Raw genomic sequence first — 25,164 nt, 5'->3', positions numbered from 1 at the left:
ACAAATAGAAGGATTTCTTGTATTTAAAGTTATATTAATTATCGATATTTTAAAAATCAAAACAGTTCTTACGGTTTCACTCTTTTTTAACTTTGCATGTAGAATTTGCCTTTCAGGGAGCCCATTATGACATTGAGTTCTGAGTTTTTCATAGCTGGAACAGGAAGTATGAGTCAGAATTCTCAGTGAATTCTAAACTTTCCAAAGATGAAACCCATAAATGGCATTTGTAGTTATGTATAAACTCGTACTCACACCTTGAGTTGAAGGCCTGTAGTGTATTTAAGGAGTACTCTTAGGTTTCCTGGTTGACTTCCTTTGTAATTTAACCTTTGGCGAAGCAGTTATAAGCTCTGACACCTGAACAGTCATAAATTAAAAATCTGCAAGTACAAGTATTTTATAATACCATGTCAGGCATCTTAATGTACAATGCTGTATCTAACCACTAATCTCAATTGACTGTTAAATGGAAATGTTTAGCATAAAACTATTATCATATTATAAAAAACTGTTTAAAAAAATGATGTCCTTATCATTTCCAAACTATAAAAGCAACTAAATATGTGTTAAATAATGTTTCTTTGTTAATAACCTTCATTTTAAAAAAAAAAAAAACAAAAGCAGAAGCACACTTTTGGAGAGCATGCATTTACCATATAATATTACACTTACTACGTAATGTTATAATCTTAATTTTAACATCTAAAGTGATCTGGCAACTATGACTCTCATCTCTGAGCAAGTAAAATATTTTTATGGAAAAGTAAAATAGTGCCTAGGAGTATGAAATTGTTTATACCAGGAAAAACTGATAACTTTAAGATTTCAAAGACACGCTAATATGAAATCTGGAAGACTGTAAGCCAGTGACTTATTGTGGTTCCTCTAAGGGATGGCATTTGACGAGTAAGTATACTTGGGTAGGGTTTTCAGTTTTATTATAAGTACTCCCAAAATGGTGGTACTATAGGTAATTTTTAGTTTCCTTTTTTATAGTTTTCCCTGTGTTTTTCAAAGAAAAAAAAATTAAATCAGGGGTGTCTTATCTTTTGACTTTCCTGGGCCACATTGGAAGAAGAATTATTTGGTCCACACATAAAATATACTGACACTAATGATAGCTTATGAGCTAAAAACAAAATATCTCATCTTTTAAGAAAGTTTATGAATTTGTGTTGGGCCACATTCAAAGCCATCCTGGGCCGCATGTGGCCCATAGACCACAGGTTGGACAACTTGATCTAAATAAAAACTATGCTTCTACTAAAAATTATTTTTGCTAATGCAAAGTTCGTATATAAAGTCTATTAAGCCTCAGAAGTGTGTCAAAACTATCTTCTCATACACTTATTCCAAAAGGAAAATATTATATCAAATGGAAAGCTTCTGGTTGAGTTTTAGATTTTTTTTCTTAAAAGTGAATAAAGTTAGTATGCATAGTATTAAAGAATGCCCTTAATGGCACCTGTAATAAGGCCTAGAATGTTATTTTAAGGCACATGCCTGTGGGTCATATGCATGATAGTAATTATGAGCAGATTACTAACGAAGTGCATTCTGTGTTATAAACAGAGAGCATCACAGGATTCACATCTGCTTGGAAAGAACCTAAGTTAAAACATCAAAGCAGGTTTTTTTTTTTTTCGTAAAGATTGTAATTATTTAGATAGCTCGTCAGTGGTAGTGCAACAAGTGGGCTTGTGTTATTGATTTTCACCTGTATTACCACAACATTTTTCATTGACAAATATTAATTGCTTATTAAGTACTAAAGAGTTTGATGGTCCAAATATTGAATTTTGTAATGAATTGGCCTTTTAGTTTGCTTATCATTAAGCAGTATGATTGCATTAAAGATACAAAGGTTTAAGCCAATATATCTCCCACTTTAAGAACATTAAATAGATATTCCTCTAAAATTTAATTTTAGTGATAGGATATTTAATTCACTTTCCCTTGCATTCAGGTAAATTACCTTTGGCCAAACTATAGGGAATGTTTATGTAAATATGAATTGTGTGGCTGTAATTAGTAGTAAAGTATCCAGCATTTTTTGCATTGATTCTAGTTTATAAATACAGAGAATAATTGAAATTTGTATCAAAACCAAATTGGTGATTATGATCACTAATGTAGATTTTTTTAAGTCATTAATTTGGTTAATTTTTTTTTATGGCCGAGAAGAATCTGCACATCTAAGTGAGCAACCAGTACATATGTGTGTATATGTGTTTACAGTACATCCATAAATATATACAAGTTCCAGTTTAATTCCTTTTTGTTATCTTTCCTAACTTTTAATAGTATATTTTTCTTTTTATAATTATACTTGGAGAAATCTTAAGTATATTATACATTGGGCTTTCTAAAACATAATTTGTGGATAACTGATGAAATTTAAACAAAGTTAAAATTAGAGAAATTAGACTGTCAGTTTTGAGTTGGCAAGTATTGGTAGATTAAAATGTTAAATTTAATTCAAATATGTTTTTGATTCCAGAAATTTGACTTTTTAATAATTGATTTTTCTGATCACTGAGTCAGATAATTACTACTTGATAAAGGGTTATCATTTAAAAGTTAAAATACTATCAACCTTCAAAGCAATTTTGTTATTAAGTACATTACTTTATCACAAAATCCTCTTTTAAAGGTGATTTGTACATTGGGGACCACCTTGAAATATGTAATTTACAAATAAAATATTAGATAAAATATTATATTTCAGGTCCACAATGTGTAAAATGAGCCCAGGTCTGTCTTTTCTGCCCACCCCTTGTGCTGCTAGTGTCTCCTGTCGTTTTTATCCTCTTCCTTTTGGTCTTTTCACTCTATCTGCTCTTCATGGATTTTCTCAACCATTTACATTGGATCTTTTAACAAACATTCCTGGAGAAGCTGCTGTGTACCAGGAACAGGGCTGAGTGCAGGGTCTATGCCTTCCACATCTCTCTATGTGCTGATTCCTCCCAAATCTGCCTTTCTTTTCATCAACCTGTTCCTAAGCTCCCAATTCATCTTCCTCACTTTCTAACAGATTTCTATATGCTCAGCCCCTCCACCTGAATTCCCACACTGAGCTCATTATTTCCCCTGACACCTTCCCACCTCTCCCTATCCCCCGCACCCACCCCAGGGTCTTCTTTCCTTTGTGCCTTCCCTGTCCAGGTCGCAGCAGCACCACCCGCCGCGCTTGCCCTCTCCTTCCTGTCCATGCCCACTTCCTCATTCAGCTCCCCATTTCTCTGCTACGTTTGCTTCCCAACCAGTCCTTCTTCCTTTCTGTTTCTCTCTTCTCCACCCTTTGCAGAATCTTCTTAAAACTAGTCTGATCTGACCATTCTCATATTTAAAAACTACAGAAAACTCCCTTTTGACTATTAAATAAGTCCACATTGCTTGACACCACAAGAAGGCAGCTTATAGCCTGGCCATAGCTGCTTTTCTGCTTCATTTTCAAGCCTGCCTCTCTCCACCTCTCCTCGCTGCCTGGTGCTCCCCTAGGCAGAGTGACACAAGAGTGCTGGCCGTTTTCTTGGACCCCTCTGAAGTCTTCACTTGGCACATGTCTGCTTAGACTCATCTCTTTTTCTTCTCACCAACTTCTGGTGGTCCTTTAGAGCTCAGTTCAAATACAACCTTCTCTCTGCACCTTTTTCTGACATCTCCTGCCGCTGCACAGAAACTACTGTCTCCTCGTCTGTGTTTCCGTGACATCTTCTGCACATCTCTATTACGCTATTGATTGCACCATACCATAGTCTCTTACTGTCAACCTGTTGGTCTCCCATTCCTAGATTCACGGGCAGAGGTCCTATCTCATCTTTATACTCTGATACCTTGCACAGGACCTAAAACGAAAGTCTCAATAAATATTTTTAACTACATTTTCCTAAAACTATTTTAGAAAATATAGTTTTTCCTAAAAATCATATTTTTTAGGAAAGGTAGGCAAGACAGATAATATTATTTTACAAATAAGCAAATCAGAAAATTGTTCCTATTCATAAAACCAGCAAAGACAAATTTTAATCCACTACATGAAAGTGGATAGTCTAAGTGTAAGTCAGAGGACTGACAAGTAATGTCAGTGTTATTTTGCCACAGTAATTACTCTGGGAGATTTGCAAATGCAATTGCTATATGAAAAAAAATACATACAATATTGCATATTTTATGAATATTATGATTTTAATAGTAAGAAAAATGTTGGATGTTATATCAAAAGTAAAAAGTTAATTTTATCTTTTTGTAACTTGGTATTTCTTTTCTTTAAATTATATTTTTATTGTATTTATTTTGAACAATACAGTTGTTTTACTATTAGAGTTGTATTGGGAAAAGTAAAAATGTGAAAGGAGCTTTAAGTTAGAAGGTATTCATTCTAGATCAGTCTCTAATAAGTCACCATCAAGGGAATTCATTTTTTTTTATTTCAATAGGTTTTGGGGGAACAGCTGGTGTTTGGTTACATGACTAAGTAACTTGGAATTTCTTAACAAAAGAAATGAACCTTGTAATGCAGAACAACATGAATTAGGTTATGTTCCAGACTAATCTGATTTTCTATTTTAATAAGTGGAAGAGGCATAATAAACTACACATAAAAGTGTAAAATTTCTAAACCTGTAATGTGTCCTATTGGTACGTTCTATCATTATCCAAAATAAACATGAATCCAAAGGTGTGGTAATGTTGAATTCATATAGGTATGAATTTTAGAATTTTATGTCGTAATTTAACACTTTCAAGTCATTTCTCTTTTTGGAATGGTGAAAATGTTAAATACTTTTGCAACATAATTTTGAAAAATATAAATTCTCTAGCTTTAGTATAACCTACATCAGACAATTTTGTGTCACCAGGCGCTATACCAGGCAAAGGAGAGGTGACAAAGGAGAGGGAACACATGTGAAGGTCCTGACCTACTGCTCTTAACCAAACCATCTTCCATTAACCATAACCCAAATCAAAACCTACGAAAATGCCAAGTCCCATCATGATGGACATTTACTTAGGAATGTGATTGCTGTCCGGCGAGTTAGTGTGTATGGGGGTCTACTGAAGTCCTGCCATGTAAAGGCCTGAAATGTCTAGAGAGGGTGGAGGTAATCAAGACCATTCATGCTGCTAAGGAACTCCATGTGGAAGCAGGAGGGGAGGGATTTATTTTCGTAGCACAGTATAAGACTTCTAGCATGTGTTCAAATAGTTTTATATTAGAAACACTGAAAAAAACATTTAGCTTTTGGGTTTGCCCGAATCTGAAGAAAACATTTTGTGTGACTTTTTAAGCATATGCAAGTAAAACTTTAATAAATATTTCATGTGAGCAGTGTAAATATTTGATAATTTATTCATTATTCTTTTATTTAAAACTGAACCACGTTTATCTAAATTATATTAGTATTCAGCAGTAGAATATCCATGAATCATCTTTAAGTATGGCTCTATAATTATATTTTTAAATGTTAAATTATATCAAAACGTTATGTTTTCATTTATGTCTTTAGGCTTTTTTAATCATTATTGAGTCTAAAAGTTGTACAGTACAAACATACTGCTGTCATTTTATTAGCCAAAAATTGGTGGTGATCGTATAATATATTAACTTGTGATGTTTGGGATTTTTAGCAAACCTAATTTTCAAAGTATGATTCTATATAATTAATCATTTCAACATGCAAAGAAAAGACATATCAATTCCGTATAATTTAATTGGATATTCTATTGTTACTTTGTCCTGGAAATATTGGGCCTAATAAATCAGAAGAACAGGGAAGAGCAAGGCTAGTTCCTGATTATCTGCGGCAAGAAAAGGGGAAAGAGGGGCTTAGACATTAATAGGTGAATTAATGTCTAATTGACGGAGAACTTTTCTTTGAATCTGAAAGTTTCCCAGTTAAATCGAAGGGAAAATACTCCTAAAATCAGTACCTATTTTTTAGAGTTTGCTCTATGATGATTACAACATTTTAAGTTTTAAGTTTGGTAAACAACAATTGGCTTAAATGTTTATTCTCTATTTTTCCATTCATAAAACTTCCTTTTAAAAATAATTTTGATAATTTATCATGGATCTTAGTGAAAATATAAGCCTCAATACCATAAAAAACTTATTAGGAATGTCAAAATTACAATAATACAATAGTTTTGAGCATGTATGTTGATTCTCACTATTCCTAGATAAGGGTGTCGTGTGTATATATGTGTATATGCACATGCATGTTGATATATAACCCCCTACAGAAGAAATATTGAAAACTATTGCTTGTGTCATAAGGACTGTCAATATGAAGATATTGAAAAGCTTTAATTCATCAATGTCAGCTTGTCCTCGAATGACATATAAGTAACTTTTAGTAACTGAAACTGTGCAGTAAACACTGAAGCTATTTTTAAGGAATAAAGAGAGCCTGTTTACTTTAGGCATTATATCTTACAATAAAACTGAAGATAGCTCACTTTATTATATTTATCCTTAAATCTATTTTCCATTAAGATGTTAAAATGATATCAAGTCTACTTGTTTTTCCCTCTGAATATATATTATTTTCAATTAGATGGTGATAGAAAATAATTCATTGAATAGTTTCAATACCTTGGCTTGGAAAATGCCAAAACAGGTTGAGTTTATAACATAAAGTTGGCATAATGTGAATAAAAAGCATTGCCTCAGCCCTCCATCAAGAAAAGAAATTATAGAGATTAACAACCTGTTTTCAACTCTCAAATCTCTGTTCAAAATCTGTAGAACCGCCAAAGGGCAGCATCTAGACTTACGTGCTTAGACTGTAGGAGATAGTACACCCAGTAAGAAAAGTTGAGCTCTTTTCAATACTAGAGAGTTTTAGGATTGCATTTACCATGTACTTCCATTTTGGTCAATATTTTTAGTTTTTATAGTTTGGGTCCCAAGTGAGAAAGAAACAGGTTCCTAACTCTAATTATCCTTTCTTTAAAAAGTGCTTATTTATGGTCCTTGTAGGAAAGTATTGCCTCTTTGGGGTACAGACAACTGATAGGAGGGTGAAAGCCTTCAGGCACTGAGGACCAGGGAGGGAGGCTGCTGGTGAGAGAGATGGGGCCACCATCTCTGTAATCTGGCCTGGGCGTCTGGGGGAATCAACACAAGTACCTTCCTCCTTCTTAGCCAGTGAAGAAGGCCAGGACAACTCCGTTTTAAGAGGTTTAAACTCCTGGAGGTGGGTCAAATAAGAGTGTTTCTTCACCCTCACTGTGGCAATGGGCCAGTGGACCCTGCCTCACCCCACACGGAGGCAAGACTCCACTGGGAAAATGGGCTTCCTATGTCCCAGGCGGTGCTGTCCTCCCAGCCGTCCTCACAGGGATGGCAGGGCAGGGGAGATTGCCGTGGACCAGGACAGCACCAGGATAGGAAGGGAGGTTGGGCTAATCCAGGGACCTTCCTGTGTTATGTGGAAGCCACCTCCCTGCCACATGGGGTTGGGAGTCTAGGGGTTCCGTGAGGTTCCGTGAAATTCATAAGGGTCTGCAAGGTGGGCTGGCTGACTGTTGCCTGTCCAGAACGAGGTGACGGACAGTTCCCCTTGGCAAGCCCCAGCACCACCATAAGCTCTTGCTTCCAAGCAGCCCTGCTGTAGCTGCCTGGGCTGGGGCTGCACCCAGCCTCCAAGCACCACCAGACATCACTCAAGGTCTTTGTTATTTGGTGTGGCAAAGTCACTTATAAGTGTTAGTGTGTAACATACATAAGACTTTCTCAGCTGTAGGAAAGTCAAGCTACGGAAATTGAAGATCCAGCAGTTCATAGCTTTCTTTTACCTGGTATTCTGTGAGGCAGCAGACTCTGGCACCAGACTGCCTGGATTCTAACCCAAACAAGTTATCGCACCTCCCTGTGCCTCGGTCCCCTCATCTATGAAGTGGGGAATAACATAGTCTGCTTATCTCATTGGGTTGATATGTAAAGATTAAGAAGTTTATGTGAAAGTATCTGGAACAGCACCTGGCATATCATACATGCTACAGAAGTTTACCTTCTTAGTATACTTTTTGGATTCTCTATAGCAGCAGTCCCCAATCTTTTTGGCAGCAGGGACCAGTTTCATGGAAGACAAGTTTTCCATGGACCTGAGTGGGACGGATGGTTTTGTGATGAAACTGTTCCTCCTCAGATCATCAGACGTCAGTTAGATTCTCATAAGGAGCGCACAACCTAGATTCCTCGCACACACAGTTCACAATAGGGTTTGCACACCCATGAGAATCTAATACTGCCACTGACCTGACAGGAGGCAGAGGCTTGCTTACCTGTCACCCACCCTCCTGCTCTGTGGCCTGGTTCCTAACAGGCCACGGGCCGGTACCAGTCCATGGTCCAGGGGTTGAGGACCCCTGTTCTGTGGTATAGCATAATAGTGCATGTTTACCTTCTATGTACAATTTTAACATTTATTTCAAGGATGACAACAGCTGTTTTGTACTTGACCCTTGCTAAATCCACTTTTTGTATTAAAGTATTAAGTTATATGATGCAATTTTATCAAGACCCAATGGTGAGACAGAAACTAACCTCTTTAAGCACCCAGGTGATATGATGTAAGTGTTGAGAATTAGTAAATTGGAGAAGAGAGAAATAGAAGAGAGTTAATGAGCAATAAATGAATGGGAGTACATGTTTAATGAAAATAAACAGGGTGCAAAATGAGTACTGATGTCTTCTGGAAAGTGGTAGAAGAGACTTTAGAGCAGGGGCTAATCATCTGGGTTTTTGTCAGTGGATGCCTCTCGAGATGTTTCTGCACCCTCAAGACTCTGTCCATTGGCTGAGGTGTGCACATCTCACTCTCCTAAAGATAACTGGGAGCACGTCAAATGTCAGCCATCTGCATGCCAACAACTGTACAAGTTTTTCCTTTTCAAGGAGTTCTGGTAAATTATCTTTTAATGGTGATCATCAGCCACAATTGCCATTTTCTGATAAAATAAGCATATGCTGGCCAGGCTGCATAGTGTCATGAGAAACTGTAATGGCATCCGATCTCCTAATTCCAGTACTCAGTCTGGTTTGAAATTCCACATCTTGGCTGGGTACAGTGGCTCACGCCTATAATCTCAGCACTTTGGGAGGCCAAGGCAGGTGGATCACTTGGGGTCAGGAGTTCGAGACCAGCCTGGCCAACATGGGGAAACCCTGTCTCCACTAAAAATACAAAAATTAGCCAGGCATCATGGCACGCATCTGTAATCCCAGCTATTTGGAAGGCTGAGGCAGGAGAATCACTTGAACCTTGGAGGTGGAGGTCACAGTGAGCTGAGATTGTGCCATTGCACTCTGCATTCCAGCCTAGGTGACAGAGTAAGACTCCATGGAAGGAAGGGAGGGAGAGAGGGAGGGAGGGAGAGAGGGAGGGAGGGAGGGAGGGAGGGAGAGAGGGAGGGAGGGAGGGAGGGAAAGAAGGAAGGAAGGAAGGAAGGAAGGAAGGAAGGAAGGAAGGAAGGAAGGAAGGAAGGAAGGAAGGAAGGAAGGAAGGAAGGAGAGAAAAGAAAAGAGAAGGGAGGGAAGGGAGGCAAAAAAAGAAATTCCACATCTTGAGGCCAGGTGCTCACACCTGTAGTCTCAGCACTTTGGGAGGCTGAGGCGGGTGGATCACCTGAGGTCAGGAGTTTGAGAGCAGCCTGACCAACATGGAGAAACCCCGTCTCTACTAAAAATACAAAAAATTAGCCAGGCGGTTGGTGGGTGCCTGTAATCCCAGCTACTCGGGAGGCTGAGGGAGAAGAATTGCTTGAACCTGGGAGGCGAAGGTTGCAGGGAGGTGAAGGTTGCAGTGAGCCGAGACCGTGCCATTCCACTCCAGCCTGGGCAACAAGAGTGAAACCCTGTCTCAAAAAAAAAAAAAAAAAAAAAAAAGAAACTCCACATCATGAGATGTCGTTGAATAAGGTAACCTCTAAGATACCATCCAACTCTAAGATGTCTTGATTGGAAAGCTTGGAGAGAGTTTAAGGAAAAGCCACTGAAATTATTAAGAAGTTGAGAAATAAGACCCGAAAGGAAAGGTTATAGTTACTGGGATTTTTTTTTTAATCCTAAAAACAAAAATTAAGTAAAAGAGGGGGGCAGATTGCTGCAACAGCCCTCGAGCCTTTAAAAGGCTGTCACACTAAGATTGCTCACCAGCTGTTCTCCATCTCTACTGAGGCCAGGACCAGAGGAAGCAAGCTTCAACTGCAGTGTTTTGGATTTAGATTTGATATAAGGAAAAATTTCCTGAAAGCACACATTGTTAAACACTGAAAAGGGTCCTCAGGGGAGATTTGGGAATCTTTCTCTGGAGCTATTTGAAAACAGAATAGATTTTCATGTCTGACCTGCTTCACCATAGCCCTGTCCACACACAGGACAGAATGGGTGACCTTTCAGTGTTCTTGGCAGCACCATGTGGTCTTAAGAGCCTATGCACAAAGAGACTTGAGAAGGCTTAGTTCATCGTGATAATTAAATTGGACTTGAGCCTTCTAATCGGCCATAGATGAGATTATCTATTTTTTAATGGTGTTATTATCTGCCTAAATTATTTGTTGAATCTATAATTTGTTTCCTTGAGCAGATGAACCTTAAATATCTAATAAAATTTTCACAAATTGATTGCTTGGGAGAAAAGAAGGGATTTTTTTTCCTTGAACATAATTAATTCTTAACTTTTGAACTCTTCTGAAATGGCTCTTTTTTGATGAGCCTTTCCCTTGCCTAACGGAGCTGTCAGTCAGAGCGATGTCTTTGTCTTCTCTCTGCCTTGAGCAGTTACCTCCCTGCCAGCCAGCCAAGAAATCTACAGGCTCCCGTATTGGGATGTCAGAAAGGCATGCAAATCAGAGCCTGGTTCCCCCTCCTTAGCTGCCATTTTCTGACTTCAGCTGCTATTAATATGTGAGAGATACCAAACATACAATGAGTGCTACAAGCACCCGCTGCACCTCACTTGGCATTGCCGGGTATCATTATGTGGGAGCAGCACTGGGAAGATGTAGGTATTTGCCGGTCTTTGGTATTGCCTCTCCTTTTCAGACCTCACTGCTGAGGCACTGACTGCCTTGAATTTCTGGCCTGTCTCACCTATTTCCTGCCTCCCTACACACACAGACACTTCATTCAGGCTCACCCTAAAGTCAGGGCATCTGCCATGCTTGTACCTCATGAAAACAAGCTTGTCCTGTTTGCCCTCTGCCAGAGCACATTCTAGGGAAAATGCCTCAGGTGAAGGCATAATTGTGCTTTTCGAGATTTCAGAGGCTATGTGCAGCCAACTGGGGAGGACATATTTCGGCTCAGCAGACCTTTCAAGCACCCCTCAAATTGCAACTGCCTGACTTAATCTAAAGTCAGCCACGCTGCTTCCTGAGAAGCCCACAGCCACACGGGCCGCTACCCTCTCAGCCCCTCAAGACCTTGGGGGCCGTCAAGGTTCAGTCCACGCTCCTGCATTTTTCCAGTTTATGTTAGTAAAATGTTATACAAAATACATGGGTCAGTACTTTATGAATCTTTCCCTTGTGCTGGCATTCATGATGGGGAAATCTTACCTACTTTTGGAAATCGGGTTTTCATAATTTATGTTAAAATTAAGAAAATGGTTTAGGTAGGATTTTGTGTTCCCCTTTAAAGAAAAAAATGATGAGACCTACAAATAAATATAAGATGTTCTCTTTCGTTTTATTCGACCTCAAAGTGGGTTGGTTTCAAGTCCCAAACTTGTCATTTGGAAGCTGACAGATCATGTGAAGAGCAGTTTTAAAGAGAATATTCTAGAAAGTCATGGCTTTTGTTGACACTAAATCATTTTAGAAGTTCTTATTTCTGTTTCCTTCTCTGTGCAACTGGGTTAATTATATTTCTTTGCAGAGCACATTGAAAATGTATGTTAAAAACTGTTGGGTGCATTAAGTATTGTTCATTATTCTGCTTCTCAGTTCCTTGTCTTTAATGAGAAAATGGGGTGGGGGTGTTTAACAGTTCAACACTCTAGCTCCTGCTAGGAATAATTGTTTGATTTTTTTTTTTAATTGTTCGTAGCACGTCCTGAATTTGATTAATTTCTTTATATTCCATTTCTGTCTTTTCAAGACAGCAATTTCTTTGACTGAAAATATAACAAGGCATGATACTCATTCGCATAAAAAAATCTACCAAACCTCTTTTTATGTTGAAACTTGTTGTTTTTTGGAAAATGTTCTTCAAGGTCCAGCATTTGAGACCGAAACCATCCAATCCACCCCATCACAAAGCACTAATAAGTTCTCTGCAATCCTCACAGCTGCATCTCTAATGCCAGAGTAGCGGTTAAAGTCAATTCAGGTGGTGCCTGCACAGATCTTACAAGTTCAGAGAGTCTGAACAAAAGACAATGGCAACATTTCCATTATAGTGAGGGCTGAAGCACCTCTCAGGCTGAGATTGTAATGAACTCACCAGATGTACCAAGCCATTTAAAACAGCGAACTTCCCTGCACTGCTTGAGCGGTACTTGCTCTTACGAGACAGTAGGTCTGTCAGCTGCAGTCAGCACTCTGTGGTTTTTCTTTAGGTTGCTTTAAAAAGCCAGCCCTGTGGGGCATCTAGCAGCATCATGCTGTGTGTGCACGCGCGCGTGTGTGTGTGCGCGCGCGTGTGTGATGCATCATGCTGTGTGTGTGTGCATGTGTGTGTGATGTTCTGATCCAAGATGTAGGTCCCCCTTTGTCCAAAGAAGACTTTAAAGAAAGTTAAACTCAGTATATGACAGGACTTCAACAAAAGTTAAAACGGAACAGTGATGAGTAAAATGAGTAGGAGGAAGTATTTATTACTCGATGTATAGGATGAGCATAAATTTAGTTCTGAGTTTCCTGGCAGTAAAGCAAACCAGTGTTAGGTTATGTAATTATTGTTACATGATAAAAGAAAGCAACAAATTTATCTGGAAAGACAGACATTTTCCCAGCAGAAAATTCCAGGCTGAACTTATTTCCCAAGATCTTCTATGAGAGCCACTTAAATAACTGCTGAGTGTCTTCAGCTGACATAGAAGTACTCTTCACATGGATGTTTTAAATACTCGCCAGAGGAAGACAAAAAATGGAATATTTAGAGAAGACTGTTCTGAAGGAGCAAATATGGTCCCAGTGAGTCTGTTTTACTGCTTTTACAAAAAGCTAACAGCTAGCCTCCAAGAAAGGGGTGTGAATGTGTCCATTGGGTTGTAACATCCTTTGGACCTGCTGGTTTATAGCCGGCTCACTGTTGCGTTCTCTAACTTACTGAAGCAACCTTCTGGTTGCTGATTAAGGAAGGATGCTAATCTGAAGGAGGAAGGCTTGGCATTCTGTTTTGAAATTGAGGAGCCCAATCTCCAGAAGGAGGTTCAATCCACCTCTTCACAGAGCCGGGCTTTGAGGGCTTTCAAGAAGGGCCAGTTTTTCTTAGAAGAAAAGTCTACTCACAGTTTTAGATGGATATTGGGATCCCAGAGCATGGAAGAAACTTTGAATTTTGAATCAAATATTTGTAATAGAAAGTTTGCATTAAATGCCAGGAGGGACCAGGCAGGAAATAAGTGAGCTAGGCAGCCTGGTACACAGGTCTTCTTTTGTGTCAGTGCTGGGCTGGTGAAGTGAAGGGCACATGCTCAGGCTGAAGTGCTCACCACCACTCAGCCCTGGCTGATGCTGCCACATGTGAACAGAGGCCCAGTATTGCCCGATCCTCCAGATTTTCAGGAGAGGCTGGAAATCTTGATTTTACGTAACATCTGATCAATTAGAAAGATGGGCTGAAAAAAAATTCTTTTTTTTGCACTTTTGCAGGCCAAACCAAACACATCTATTATCTAATTTCAGCTTAAGGGTTTTGAGTTTGCAGCCTCTAAGTCAAGGCCTTACTGTCCTACTGTCTTTACCATAAAGTGGCCTCAGATTGGCCCAATAGAATTTCAGACTTTTAGCAGAACTGAATCTTGATTTTAAAAAATGGTTAAAAATGCTTTCCCAATGCGCTGATTAAACTGACCTAGTAAGTGGGAATGACCACTTTTTCTGATTTAATTGGTTAAAGGCTTTTTTCCTGCCTGAGTGATTCTCATTCCAGAATAGTTGATGTTAAGCTGGTTTCTTGCAATAATTATTCAGCAAGTGCACTCCATTTCTTAGATTAGTACATTTATGGGCCAGCATCAGGAGTAATCACATCTATTTAATCAAATGCCACAGTCTGAAGTCTATGTTTATAGGCAACCTGGTATGCTACATGATGCTGATTCTGAGATGTGTGATTAAGGCATAGTTTTGGAGAAGTGTTCATTTAATGGTGTACTCAAGTGGTTGAGTTATATGACTGTTTATATGTGTCTGGTCATCTCTAAGCAAGCAGGAGTAACAAAAATATTAAAAGTATTGAATTGTTATATGCCATGCATTGTGCAGAACACTATGTATTACCTCATTTAACCTTTACAAAGCTCTTTGAGTTAGATATTATCATTATCATCATCACCGTTCCTACTTTACAAACATGGGTACTCTGAGATGTTAAGTGCCTTCAATAACTGGCCCTAGGTTCCAGAGTTAGTACGTAGTGGAGCTCATATGCACACCCAGGAGGTCTGGCTCACATCGTTGCTCTCTCCCTGCCCAGAGCCCAGTTCTGTACCAACATAACTTTTTTTTTTGAGTGTTAGAAAACAAGTGTTATTTGGGGACACCACAGTCCCTTGAAAGTCTAATGACAAAAAAGGACAGAATGCAAAGGCAGCAAGGAATGTGCTTGTGTCTCTACCCCTGTTTTCCCTCTTCTTCCTCATCTTAGGCATTCAGATATGTGGTATGAAAAAATCTTCTGAAATGTACAGTACCTATGGGCCGAATCACATAACAAGCCTAATGCTCCCACTGAGACTCAGGGCTCACAATTCTTTATCAAAAATGACAACTGGAAGCAAACCTGTCCTGAATTTTCTTAGTTTAGGGGCACATATTTCCTATTCCTTTCTAGACAAAGGGAGGAGACCAACCTGCAGCTTGTAAGCCGGACTGAATATTGGTTAATGTGGCAGAGGTATGGTTTTTAATAGTTGAGTGCAGGGAGATTAATACAGTATTGCTAATTTGCTTAGTATCCAGTGTCTTCTGTAATTATTAATATCATCAGAGTTGAGTACTGTTTTTATTAGGAGGGACCTTCTATCAAAGACCTACTCTAAAATACAACTTCCTTTTTATTATTCATGGTTAAATCAATGATCGCTATTTGGCAGAGGTTCAAAACTATCCCTGTTAACTTGTTTTTAATGGTATTTGATTTATGTGTGTGCCCAAACCTCCCACATGTGTGTGGATGTATATTTACTAATTGCAGCTATATGCATTTAAATGCAGTGTTATTGCTAGAAAATGAAGCATAAAGCATGAGCAGTGTATAATTATTAAGGAGATGAAATTATAGCCTTTAACTCCTTCAAGAACAGGGATTTTTATAACACAGCTTTGATTGTTTTTTTATTTCAGATGAGCAAAGTTCCTGGATACTTTTGGTGATCAGTTTCTTACCTTTCTAATTGTAAAATTCTTCCCTGTGGCAGATGTAAATGAATTAGCACATTGGTTTGTCTATTAACATATGGTTTTTCTTTGGGCTCATGCTGCCCTCCCAACTAGGAGGCAGGTGGACACCTCAGAACAAGATTGAAGCCCTTGGAGAATTCCCTCAATGAGAGAATGTCGGTTGCTTGGCTTACTTTTCTAAGCTGACTTAATAAACAAAGAAGACAATAGCACCTAATACCCATGATGTAACTTATTCAACATTGAATGCATTTGTGTGTATACTTGTAATTGTCCTGTGGAATGCTTGCCATTCATGATATCTGAATTTTCTTTTAGACAATCCATGGACACAAGGGACCAATCACTGCAGTGGCTTTTGCTCCTGATGGAAGATACCTTGCCACCTACTCAAACACTGACAGCCACATTTCTTTTTGGCAGGTAAGGGTAGATGCTCCAGGGTCTTAAAGCGTATACCGCGTGATACGGCTTTGGTAGTAAGCCTTCCTGTTGAGCCTACCTGCCGGCCCTCCTTCCTGTCCTCCCTCCCTCCTTGCAGCAAACATCCAGTCTGTATTGATTGCTGATGATGTGCCAGGCACTAGCATGCAGGGTGCTGAGAATACAATTAGCAGTCTGGAAAGAGGGACATCTGCTCTCACGGAGCTTGCAGTCTGAAGTAGACATACATAAATAAGCAAGCAGTTATGGTCCCAGGGGAGCCTGAGAATAAGGCTGTGGGAAGGCTTTTCAGAGGAAGTGACACCTAAGCTGAGGCTTGAGTGGTGTGGAAGAAGGGCTGGGTGTTCAGGGTTGGTCAGGAGGTGTGGGTGGTTAAGAAGGGGACACAGGTGCACGAGTTGCCGTGAGCAAGGGCCGGCATGTTTGAGGGCCTGGCCCGAGAGGAATCAGGCAGGAGAAGCCTCACTGGCTTCACCTATTCATTTACACAAGGTCCCTGGGTCTGGGACTGTAACAGGGCGTAAGGCATAGTATAATAAGGTGTTTTCCTAGTGTTCACCTCATGTCCCTTTTATACTTATCTCATTTTTCTTTGCATTCTGAATTTCCCGCATAATACTCATAATTCTCAAACTGTTCAAAACATTTCTTAAGATCTCGAATAGTCTTTGGTAAGCAGTTCATGAGAATGCCTATGTTTAATTCTGAATAAAATGAACACTGATTTTGAGAAACTAATTTTGGTAATAGAATATGTTTTCTCCTCACTGCTTAATTGCTATCCCATCTTCTTTTTAATTACCTTACTCTTTTAGTCCCGAAAATTACCAAGAAATTAAACATTACCAACACCCCCAAAAAAGTTAATTTAAAATTTTGTTGTTTTCTTTATTTTCTTAGGATGCCAGTGTGTTTTATGAGATTCAGTTTATTGCTTTGAAAACTAAAACAAAACAAAATAAAAGTTTAAACAAGGCTTCAGCAAAAAATCAATAGGTAATAAAATGTAAAATGGATACAATAAATTACTTAATTAACAACATGCTATTAAAGCATGACAACTTCAAAATCTGTCACAGACTTCTTCTACCTTTATGTAATTTAGTTTTCCAGTTTATTTTCTCATTAGCCTTTCTTCCAAAATATGTCTCCAACATCTTAATTCGCTCATATTAAACTCTCTTTATCAGAGATCTCACCCAGCCCTCATTTCCCAGTGAATAACCACAGCACTGGTGTTTTCCTCTCCTGAAATTCCACAGTGATTCCGTTAGGTGTCCAGAAACTGGGCTTTTGCAGCAGTGCTTCTTTAAGGCGTTTGCCTACTGATTTTTTTTTTCCCTCCCTACTGATGTCTAACTCAGTGGCCTCTATTACGTCAGCTGTACCTTGATACAAATTTTCTTTTATTTCCTGTTCTCTTGGGATCTTGGAGGAATATTTATATAAAGCTCCACTCATTCCACATTTCCTGGGTGTCTGAGTGATGGCCTGTGCATTAGAGACACAGAGGTCAGTAAGTCATGGGTCCATGCTTGCCAGAAACCTGTGTTCTGTGCAGGGTTTCTTCTTTGGAATAAACAAACAAAACACCTCTTTTTTCCAACTTTCTTTCTGCTAAGAAAACATAATTTGTTATATAAGAAATACCTCACATATTAGCCAGATTTGAAACTTTTTCCAGTATTTTCAGGAGTATTTTAAATGGAATTTTCTAAATGGTAACTTATCTTTTTTCCCTTCGATCTTCAAGGTTTTATTTGGATATGTTCATCCCTTCGTTGAATATTTTTCTATTTATATCAAAATTACTGCCCAGGTCACTGATGGGATTATGGGTAACATCCTTTTCACTTAGAGATCAAGCTCGTGTATTGGATGGCATCCTCTTCCGTTTCACTTACAGACCAAGCTCATTTATTAGATGGCTTCCTTTTCAGATAACATCTTTTCATCTTCCAGTTCCTCTCTGAAGCCTCCTGCTGTTGACCCTGGGCTTTGCCAAGCACACTCACATCTGTGTGCCTGGACACGTGGCTTTGCACACAGTGGGGCTGCAGCACATGTCCTTAGTCCAGAAGCTCACCTACTACTCCAAGGGCTGCTTCCTAACAAACTCTGCACATGCCAGAGCCAAAGCAGCCCAGGCAACACCCAGGTCATTCTTGCCTCTAAAACCAATGTCGGAATTTAAAATACAGCCCATTTCTTGATGTTTATGTTACACCAAACTCAGACTTGAAATTTTAATGGAAGACACAAAAACAAGTCCTTTCAGCTTTCTCAGGAAAATGCAATGAAATCTCTTCCAGAAGTGTAGTTGTCTTATTTGAATTAAAAAGAGTTCAAAAAACAGTATTAGATCTACCACTGCTCTCCCCAAATGGACTTTGCTGATTTATTTAGATGCATGTTTCGTTGTAATGATGTAGGAGAATACTTTTATATTATTCCAGTAAGTGTACTGTAATATATTTTGAAAACTTAATGAAGTCTTATTAATACAGAACCTTACTAAAGCTATCAGCTATTAAAATCTTTGCTGAGAAATGAGTGTTAATGAGAAATATTGGTTGGATAATTACTCAAGTGAGACTTAGGAAGGTCTGTGTCCTGCATTACTTACATTGGGAATAGTATTAAAACATTTCCTGTTGTGATGAATTATATCTGTGTTTCTGTGTGTTGAGAAAATAATCTTCACAGAACCAGTTTTGTGAAGCATTTATTTTTGACGGGAATAAAAAAGCCAAAGTTACATTTGAGTGAATTTACATTCTCATCTGTCAAATGATGTAATTTGGCAGTCATTCAAGCCCTTTGATTTTCTAACCCCACCTAATTTGAATATTTCACTTCTCTGTATCCATTGATATTTGAGCAAGAGGAGGAGTTTGGTAATGAAATACAGTCACAATTCTCTCACCCAAAGCTTACCACCACTGTCCAGCAAATATCCTGTTTCAGAAATGCTGATAATAAGTTAGGTAGATACTGGTTTCATTTATTTTAATTTACTCCATTGTATAGTAGAATACTATTCAGCCATTGAAAAGGAATAGTGTAAATCTGTAGTCATTAACAAGAGAAGATTGCCATCAACATTTTGTTGAACAAAAAAGCAAATTCTGAAACTACATGTTAATATAAGCTTGTTTATATAAAATTTATTAAATCTGCTTATCTTCATCTTTATGTACATGTGGAGGTCTGGAACGTTGTTTACCAACATTTTATCAGTGACTGTCTTTGGGAAAAGATATTTCAGGGGTTTTTTGCTTTCCTTTTTGTACTTTTCTTTATTATTTGAATTTTCCACAATGAGTATTTACTATCTTTGCAATCAGGAAAAAATGAATGTTACCGAATCTCATAATTCCACATAGTTTGCATTCATTCAGGGCTCAAGATGTCCTTACCTGAGCATCATTTGTCACCGTCGCTGGTCAAGAAAACATTAATATTGAATAACAAAATTGTTAGTTGTTTCAGAGAGAGTCATTTGCCTGAGTTTATTGGAAAAACTAATACCCTTCCTATAATACTTCAGATTCATGCCAAATTTGAAGAGGTCATAGGGAAAGGATGATCTGAGCAATCAATTTTAGTGAACATGGGGGTCTTTACTGTACCACATGTATGCAACTATGACGGTTATGTTCCTTATAGAATTTCACGTATCCCTATTCTCAGGCAGGAAGGCTATTTGATCCAACCAAAGGCATTTATCAAAGTAGGGGTGGCTCAGGTTATAAGAGGAACCCAGTTGTAATGGCCTTTTCTAAAATCTTTACATCTAGAGTATTCCCATGAGATATTCTCTCCCTTTTCATGTTTAGCTCTCAACCCATTTTTTTTTTTTTTTTTTTTTTTTTTTGAGGCGGATTCTTGCTCTGTCGCCCAGGCTGGAGTGCAGTGGCACGATCTTGGCTCACTGCAACCTCCGCCTCCCGGGTTCAAGCGATTCTCCTGCCTCAGCCTCCTGAGTAGCTGGGATTATAGGAGCCCGCCACCACGCCCGGCTAATTTTTGTATTTTTAGTAGAGATGGGGTTTCACCATGTTGGCCAGGCTGGTCTAGAACTCCTGACCTTATGATCCACCCACCTCGGCCTCCCAAAGTGCTGGGATTACAGGCATGAGCCACCGTGCCCGGCCTCAACCCATTTTTTGTTCGTGGCTAAATTTGAAGAGAGGAATTAAAAATAAGGAAGTGTCTGAGCATTATATGCCCGTTGCATCTTGAGTTACCAGCAGAAGTCAAGCTTCGTACATATATTCATAGAAAATCTATAAAGAATGAAAAATACCTTGTAGTTATTTATCAACTGAGAAATTAGATTTTTTTCTAAAACACACTATGCCTGTTGAGGCCAGTTAATGTTAACCAGCAATCTTCTGGGTCATGTGGATCTATCAAGTCAAGCTCACCATCATTATTTATATTTTAACTATTTGGGAACATCCAAGAAAGCAATAAGGCATTGATTTTTATCTTTTGGGAAGTTTTTGGGAAAAGGAGAGAAGGAAGCAAAGAAACAGGCTGCTGGAAGGGTGACAGTAAGGAACTGCCTGGCTGGAAACAGGAACCAAACTTTAACAGAAAGAGTTAACAATAACCATACATTTGGTTTTAAAATGTGACCTCGTACACTAGTGATTTTTTTTTCACCTCTGTGTTGTGTTCGGCACTATTATTAATGCAGGAAAATCAGTAACATTAGTCATCTTAAAAGGGTTATTACTCAAGATGATTGAAATTGTGAAAATGTCAGTGGAGCCTGCACGCACTCTGCTAGAGATGCCATGATTTACGCCCTCTGACACCATCCTGCTGCTGAGGAGGGCTGGAAAAACGAATGGCTTGTGTTTTGCAGTGATCCACATGCAGGGGATGATGTCAGTGATAACACATCTTAAATGTCCTAGGATTTGCCAGTTTCATGGCCCCGCCGTTGGTAGATGTTGGATCATAATCTGCATGCTTCATGCAAATCTCTAGGAAGTCTTACACATTGAGATGGAGGTTATACTGGAGAGAAGCATTGGAAATGAAAATTAGTACAAAGAAAAAGTATTATTTCTGAGACTTCTTTCCAGATTTTCAGTATTCTTTCCATGTGACATTATAATAGCACATATGATGCGAAAATATTTTAAGTAATATTTAGAATCTAGAGAAATCTTCAGACTCAGTTGCTTAGGAAACAGTTCACGTAGACAACTACTATCAATATTTAGTACTTCAACCTGAATGCATAGTTGTTCATGATTCATAATTTCCATGTTATTTTTCATTTATGTGAATGGATTAAGAAAAGCTAAAATTTAAATCCTGAAAAACTGCAGAAATCATCAATTGATAAAAAGGTATTGTCAATAAAATATTAAGAGCAGACTCTCCTTCGTATAATAGCAAAACAGTGAGGCACAGACACAGTGTTGAGATGAAATTGATTCTGGTTCTGCACTTTATAATAAGCAAGAGCTTCCCAGAAAGCGAGTTTTTAAAAAGCAAGTGAGGAGTGAAGGTATTAGTAGGTGGGAAATGGGGGTGGAAGGGAGTCTTGAGCTTTATTTGATCCAGTAAACTGTCACTCTGTCTACTGCTTAACCTTGCTTCCTTTTCTTGAACTAATTCCAAATCCCAAAACTTGTCTTCGCTGACTCATCCATCAGGGAATGCAGTTAGCATTGTGGTAAAGAACATGAAAGTCTTCAGTTTCAGATATCCACAATGTCCAAATGCCTGTGTTGTTTAAATGAACCATTTTATTAAGAGCTATAATTTAGCTCTCTTCCTAAAGATCCACGGACTCTCCTGTTGTCAGGTTCTACCCCCATGAAATTCCTCTAGATTTCTGCATTTACTGTAGCAGCATCAGAACAATTCCAAGCACACCGTAAGGAACTTTTGAGAGGTTAAGAACAAGCTCAGGTGAAGGAGAATAACCATGATGGAGGAAAAAGTGGCCAGAAGAGATCGACCCAATCTCTGTGATAGGGAAAGGGAGAGGGCTGTTCAGGTGACACATGTGCTCTCCTGTCCCTCCAGATGAACACGTCACTGCTGGGAAGCATCGGCATGCTGAACTCGGCACCTCAGCTGCGCTGCATTAAAACCTACCAGGTGCCCCCTGTGCAGCCCGCGTCACCCGGCTCCCACAACGCCCTCAAGCTGGCCCGGCTCATCTGGACTTCCAACCGCAACGTCATCCTCATGGCCCATGATGGGAAGGAGCACCGCTTCATGGTCTAATGCTGCTGCCTGCCACCGTGACTGCGTTTTAGCTCTCTCAATTCTCCAAGCCAATGTTGCCCTGTCCTTCCTCCCACCAGATTGTTCCCAGGGGCCTGCCCACCCCAGTGCCGTCCAGGGGTGCGGCCAGGTCTTGTCACTTGTGCATGCTTCTCAGGGGCAGACCCTGCTCGTGCTGTCTGTCGATTCAGAGGCACGCACACACGCTCTGCACGATGTGGCCATCCTGTCACCAGGTAGTTTTTCCCTGCCAGAGATGGGAGCGGAAAGCCAGCGGTTCTTGGGAACGCTCTTGTTGCTTGGTGCAACAGAAGCACAAAAATCAATAAACACTGTGATTGCACTCCCAGCCCAGATCAGCATTTTAGCCATCTCAACCCCACCTCTGAAGTGCTGCTTGAATCTGGCCGTTCTGACCCTGGGTGTTGAGGTCATGTGGTGTAGTCCTCATGATTGAAATGATTGCCCTTTGAATTTCCTAAAATATTGTTTACCAAAAAGATTCTGTGTTTACATGTTCTTTTCTTCTGGTGATTGCTAGGAAATTACTCAATCCAATTTCCTAGGGTTTAGCTACCACCTTCTTTATCAACAGCTAACCAGATTGAGATTCATGAGAAATTATATACACACACAAAAATATTTTTCTTGTAGAAAATAGTTTTCCAGACACTTAGCCTTCCGAAGTGCTCATCTCTTGCTTAAATGATAGTGTATTTAGTAGTTTAAAATAAAAATAATCACTCCTTATGATCTAGTTAATGTAATTATCCAGTCACTGTAACTAATCTCTTGAGGGGACTTTTGTGATAAAGAGCCAAGTTCGGAAGCATAGCGTGTACCGGAAATGAAGACTCCCCATCCACTGCTACAGATCCTGTTGAAGAAAGAGCTTACCCCTTTCCCCCAGAAGCCTCACAATCCTGTAGTTCCCATATGTGTGGCATATGTCAGTTATGAAATTATTATAATTCAGCCTTCAAACTACTACTGATCAACTAAAGGAAAGCTAATAAGGTATTTCTTTTAAACAAGTATTCTGGAAAAGTAATAACTATGGCACAAATGTTCAGGAGTGTATATAACAATGTGTGGGCTCTCAGTTAATTTATTTGAGCAGACATTGCAATGAGGGTATTCATTATGCTTCTAAGTAAGCTTTAACTAACTATATCACTTTCTTCTTACATCAGATTGTGCTGGTTTTAGCTCATAATAATGAAAAAATAGAATAATATTTTGTATGAACTGTTTCTAACAAACCTTGATCTGTATATACTTGTGGGGGGTTGTTTGGTTGCCTAATTGTTGATTGGTCCGTTCTTTGGGCAAAATCATTTATTAAATGCAAAAATAGAAAGTTACTTGTTAAATTCAGAGAAAATATGTGAAGTTTACAAAGGAACCAAAATGATAATGGAAGAATTTAGTCTTAAAAGTTTAGGTTGTAAGAGTTTATCTAATATACAAAAATGTAGGATCAAGGTCTAGGAACAAACATTGGTTATTTCACTGAAACAGATTTTTAAAGAACATGTTAAGAAATTAAAACCACTAGAACATCTCTTTCATATTGATATGATGTTATTTCCATTGATGGCAAATCTATACTGTTCCTTGATTTTAGAGTTGGGTATTCTTTCAAAAGTGAATTTAGGCACATGCATGTACATTGTATTTATAAAGATTATATATGTAGTTTCCAAGGAAGAAACAAAGACCTATACAGTGTAGACTTTATTTGTTTGGTGAACGTGCTGTTGTGTTTGGTATAGCTAGAGAAATGTAAGGTAAACTAAAAGGCTCACTTTGTTTTCCAGTGGGCCCACAGTCTTCTCTATACCCAACATATGTTTACTTTATGAACTTAAATGGAAATTAATTTATTGTAGACTACATCTCTATTTGGAATGATGAGGTAAATGTATACCTTAGCATTTTGTTTAACAAAAATGTTCTGTGTATCAAGAAAGAGGTGTGGGAGCGGTAGGCAGCCTGCCGCCAACACACAGATGGCTCCCACCACTACGAAGGTTGAGAGCAAAGCCAGGAGGCCCAGAGGAGCAACAGCCCTGGGCCACGAGTGTGGGTCGGCCTTTCAAGTGCTCTGTATGCACAGACAACCAAGGCCAGTAGAAAGCTATGGCTGCAAAACCCTGGGGTGGATGATGTTTGATGATTAGACAGTCATCTCTAACTATTAAATATCTGCATTCTTGTTAACATAAATCTCTCCTTGGCTATTTTAATAGCCACAGTCCCAAACTTCATCCCAGCTTAGATTTCTCAGCACTGAGGTAAACTCTGCATTTTCATCCCAGCGTACACCTTTAATGTTTTATTGATTTCATTGGCACTGTATTTGGACCTGTCCTTGTATATGTAGAGACATATGTGGCTTCATTGGTAATTTACAAGCAAAAGATGACATGACGTCACACCTGTATGAAAATGTGATGATTGAACTCCCTGTGTATAGTGAGCGAATTAAAATGTCTGCCTCTCCAGACATTTCTTAATGATTCCACTTAATAGATTCTATGTATGCTGAATGTTCCTGTGTACATACGTGTGTTAAATAAAACAATTGTATTGAAAACTGTTTTTCTCACATTATTACCTTTTCCAGTGTTCACTCATCTTAAACACCCTCAGTTGAAATCCGTATGCTCCCCTCGCCCTGCTGCCTCTAATCATTCATTTCCCTGGAGAGCTGGCTTGGGAAAGGCAACTTATTCCCAGAGGACAGTAGAGCAGAAGTGCAGCGAGAAACTCTCCCTCCAGAAACTCAGTGGCACCCTCTGTGGTTTGGGCAAGGGAGTTGCATGCCTGTTGCTTTATCTCCACCCTACATGCTCCCAAATGACTGTTAATGGC

General features: G+C 39.0%; 1 protein-coding gene across 2 annotated transcripts in view; it reads left to right on the top strand.

Moving 5' to 3' along the window:
- The window catches only part of WDR7 (WD repeat domain 7), a 388,194-nt gene extending 363,308 nt beyond the window's left edge, over positions 1–24,886 (top strand). For both annotated transcript variants that reach the window (XM_001084877.5, XM_001084992.5), the window contains 2 exons: positions 15,904–16,008; positions 22,084–24,886. In XM_001084877.5, the coding sequence (XP_001084877.2) occupies positions 15,904–16,008; positions 22,084–22,287 (309 nt within the window). In that variant the 3' untranslated portion in view covers positions 22,288–24,886. The remainder of the gene's footprint in view (positions 1–15,903; positions 16,009–22,083) is intronic.
- The last annotated feature ends 278 nt before the right edge of the window (positions 24,887–25,164 follow it).

The sequence above is a fragment of the Macaca mulatta genome, chromosome 18 (genome assembly GCF_049350105.2).
Source record: "Macaca mulatta isolate MMU2019108-1 chromosome 18, T2T-MMU8v2.0, whole genome shotgun sequence".
Lineage (NCBI taxonomy): Eukaryota > Metazoa > Chordata > Mammalia > Primates > Cercopithecidae > Macaca > Macaca mulatta.
Note: the sequence above shows the minus strand (reverse complement) of the source record. Positions and strands in the feature narration are given on the sequence as shown.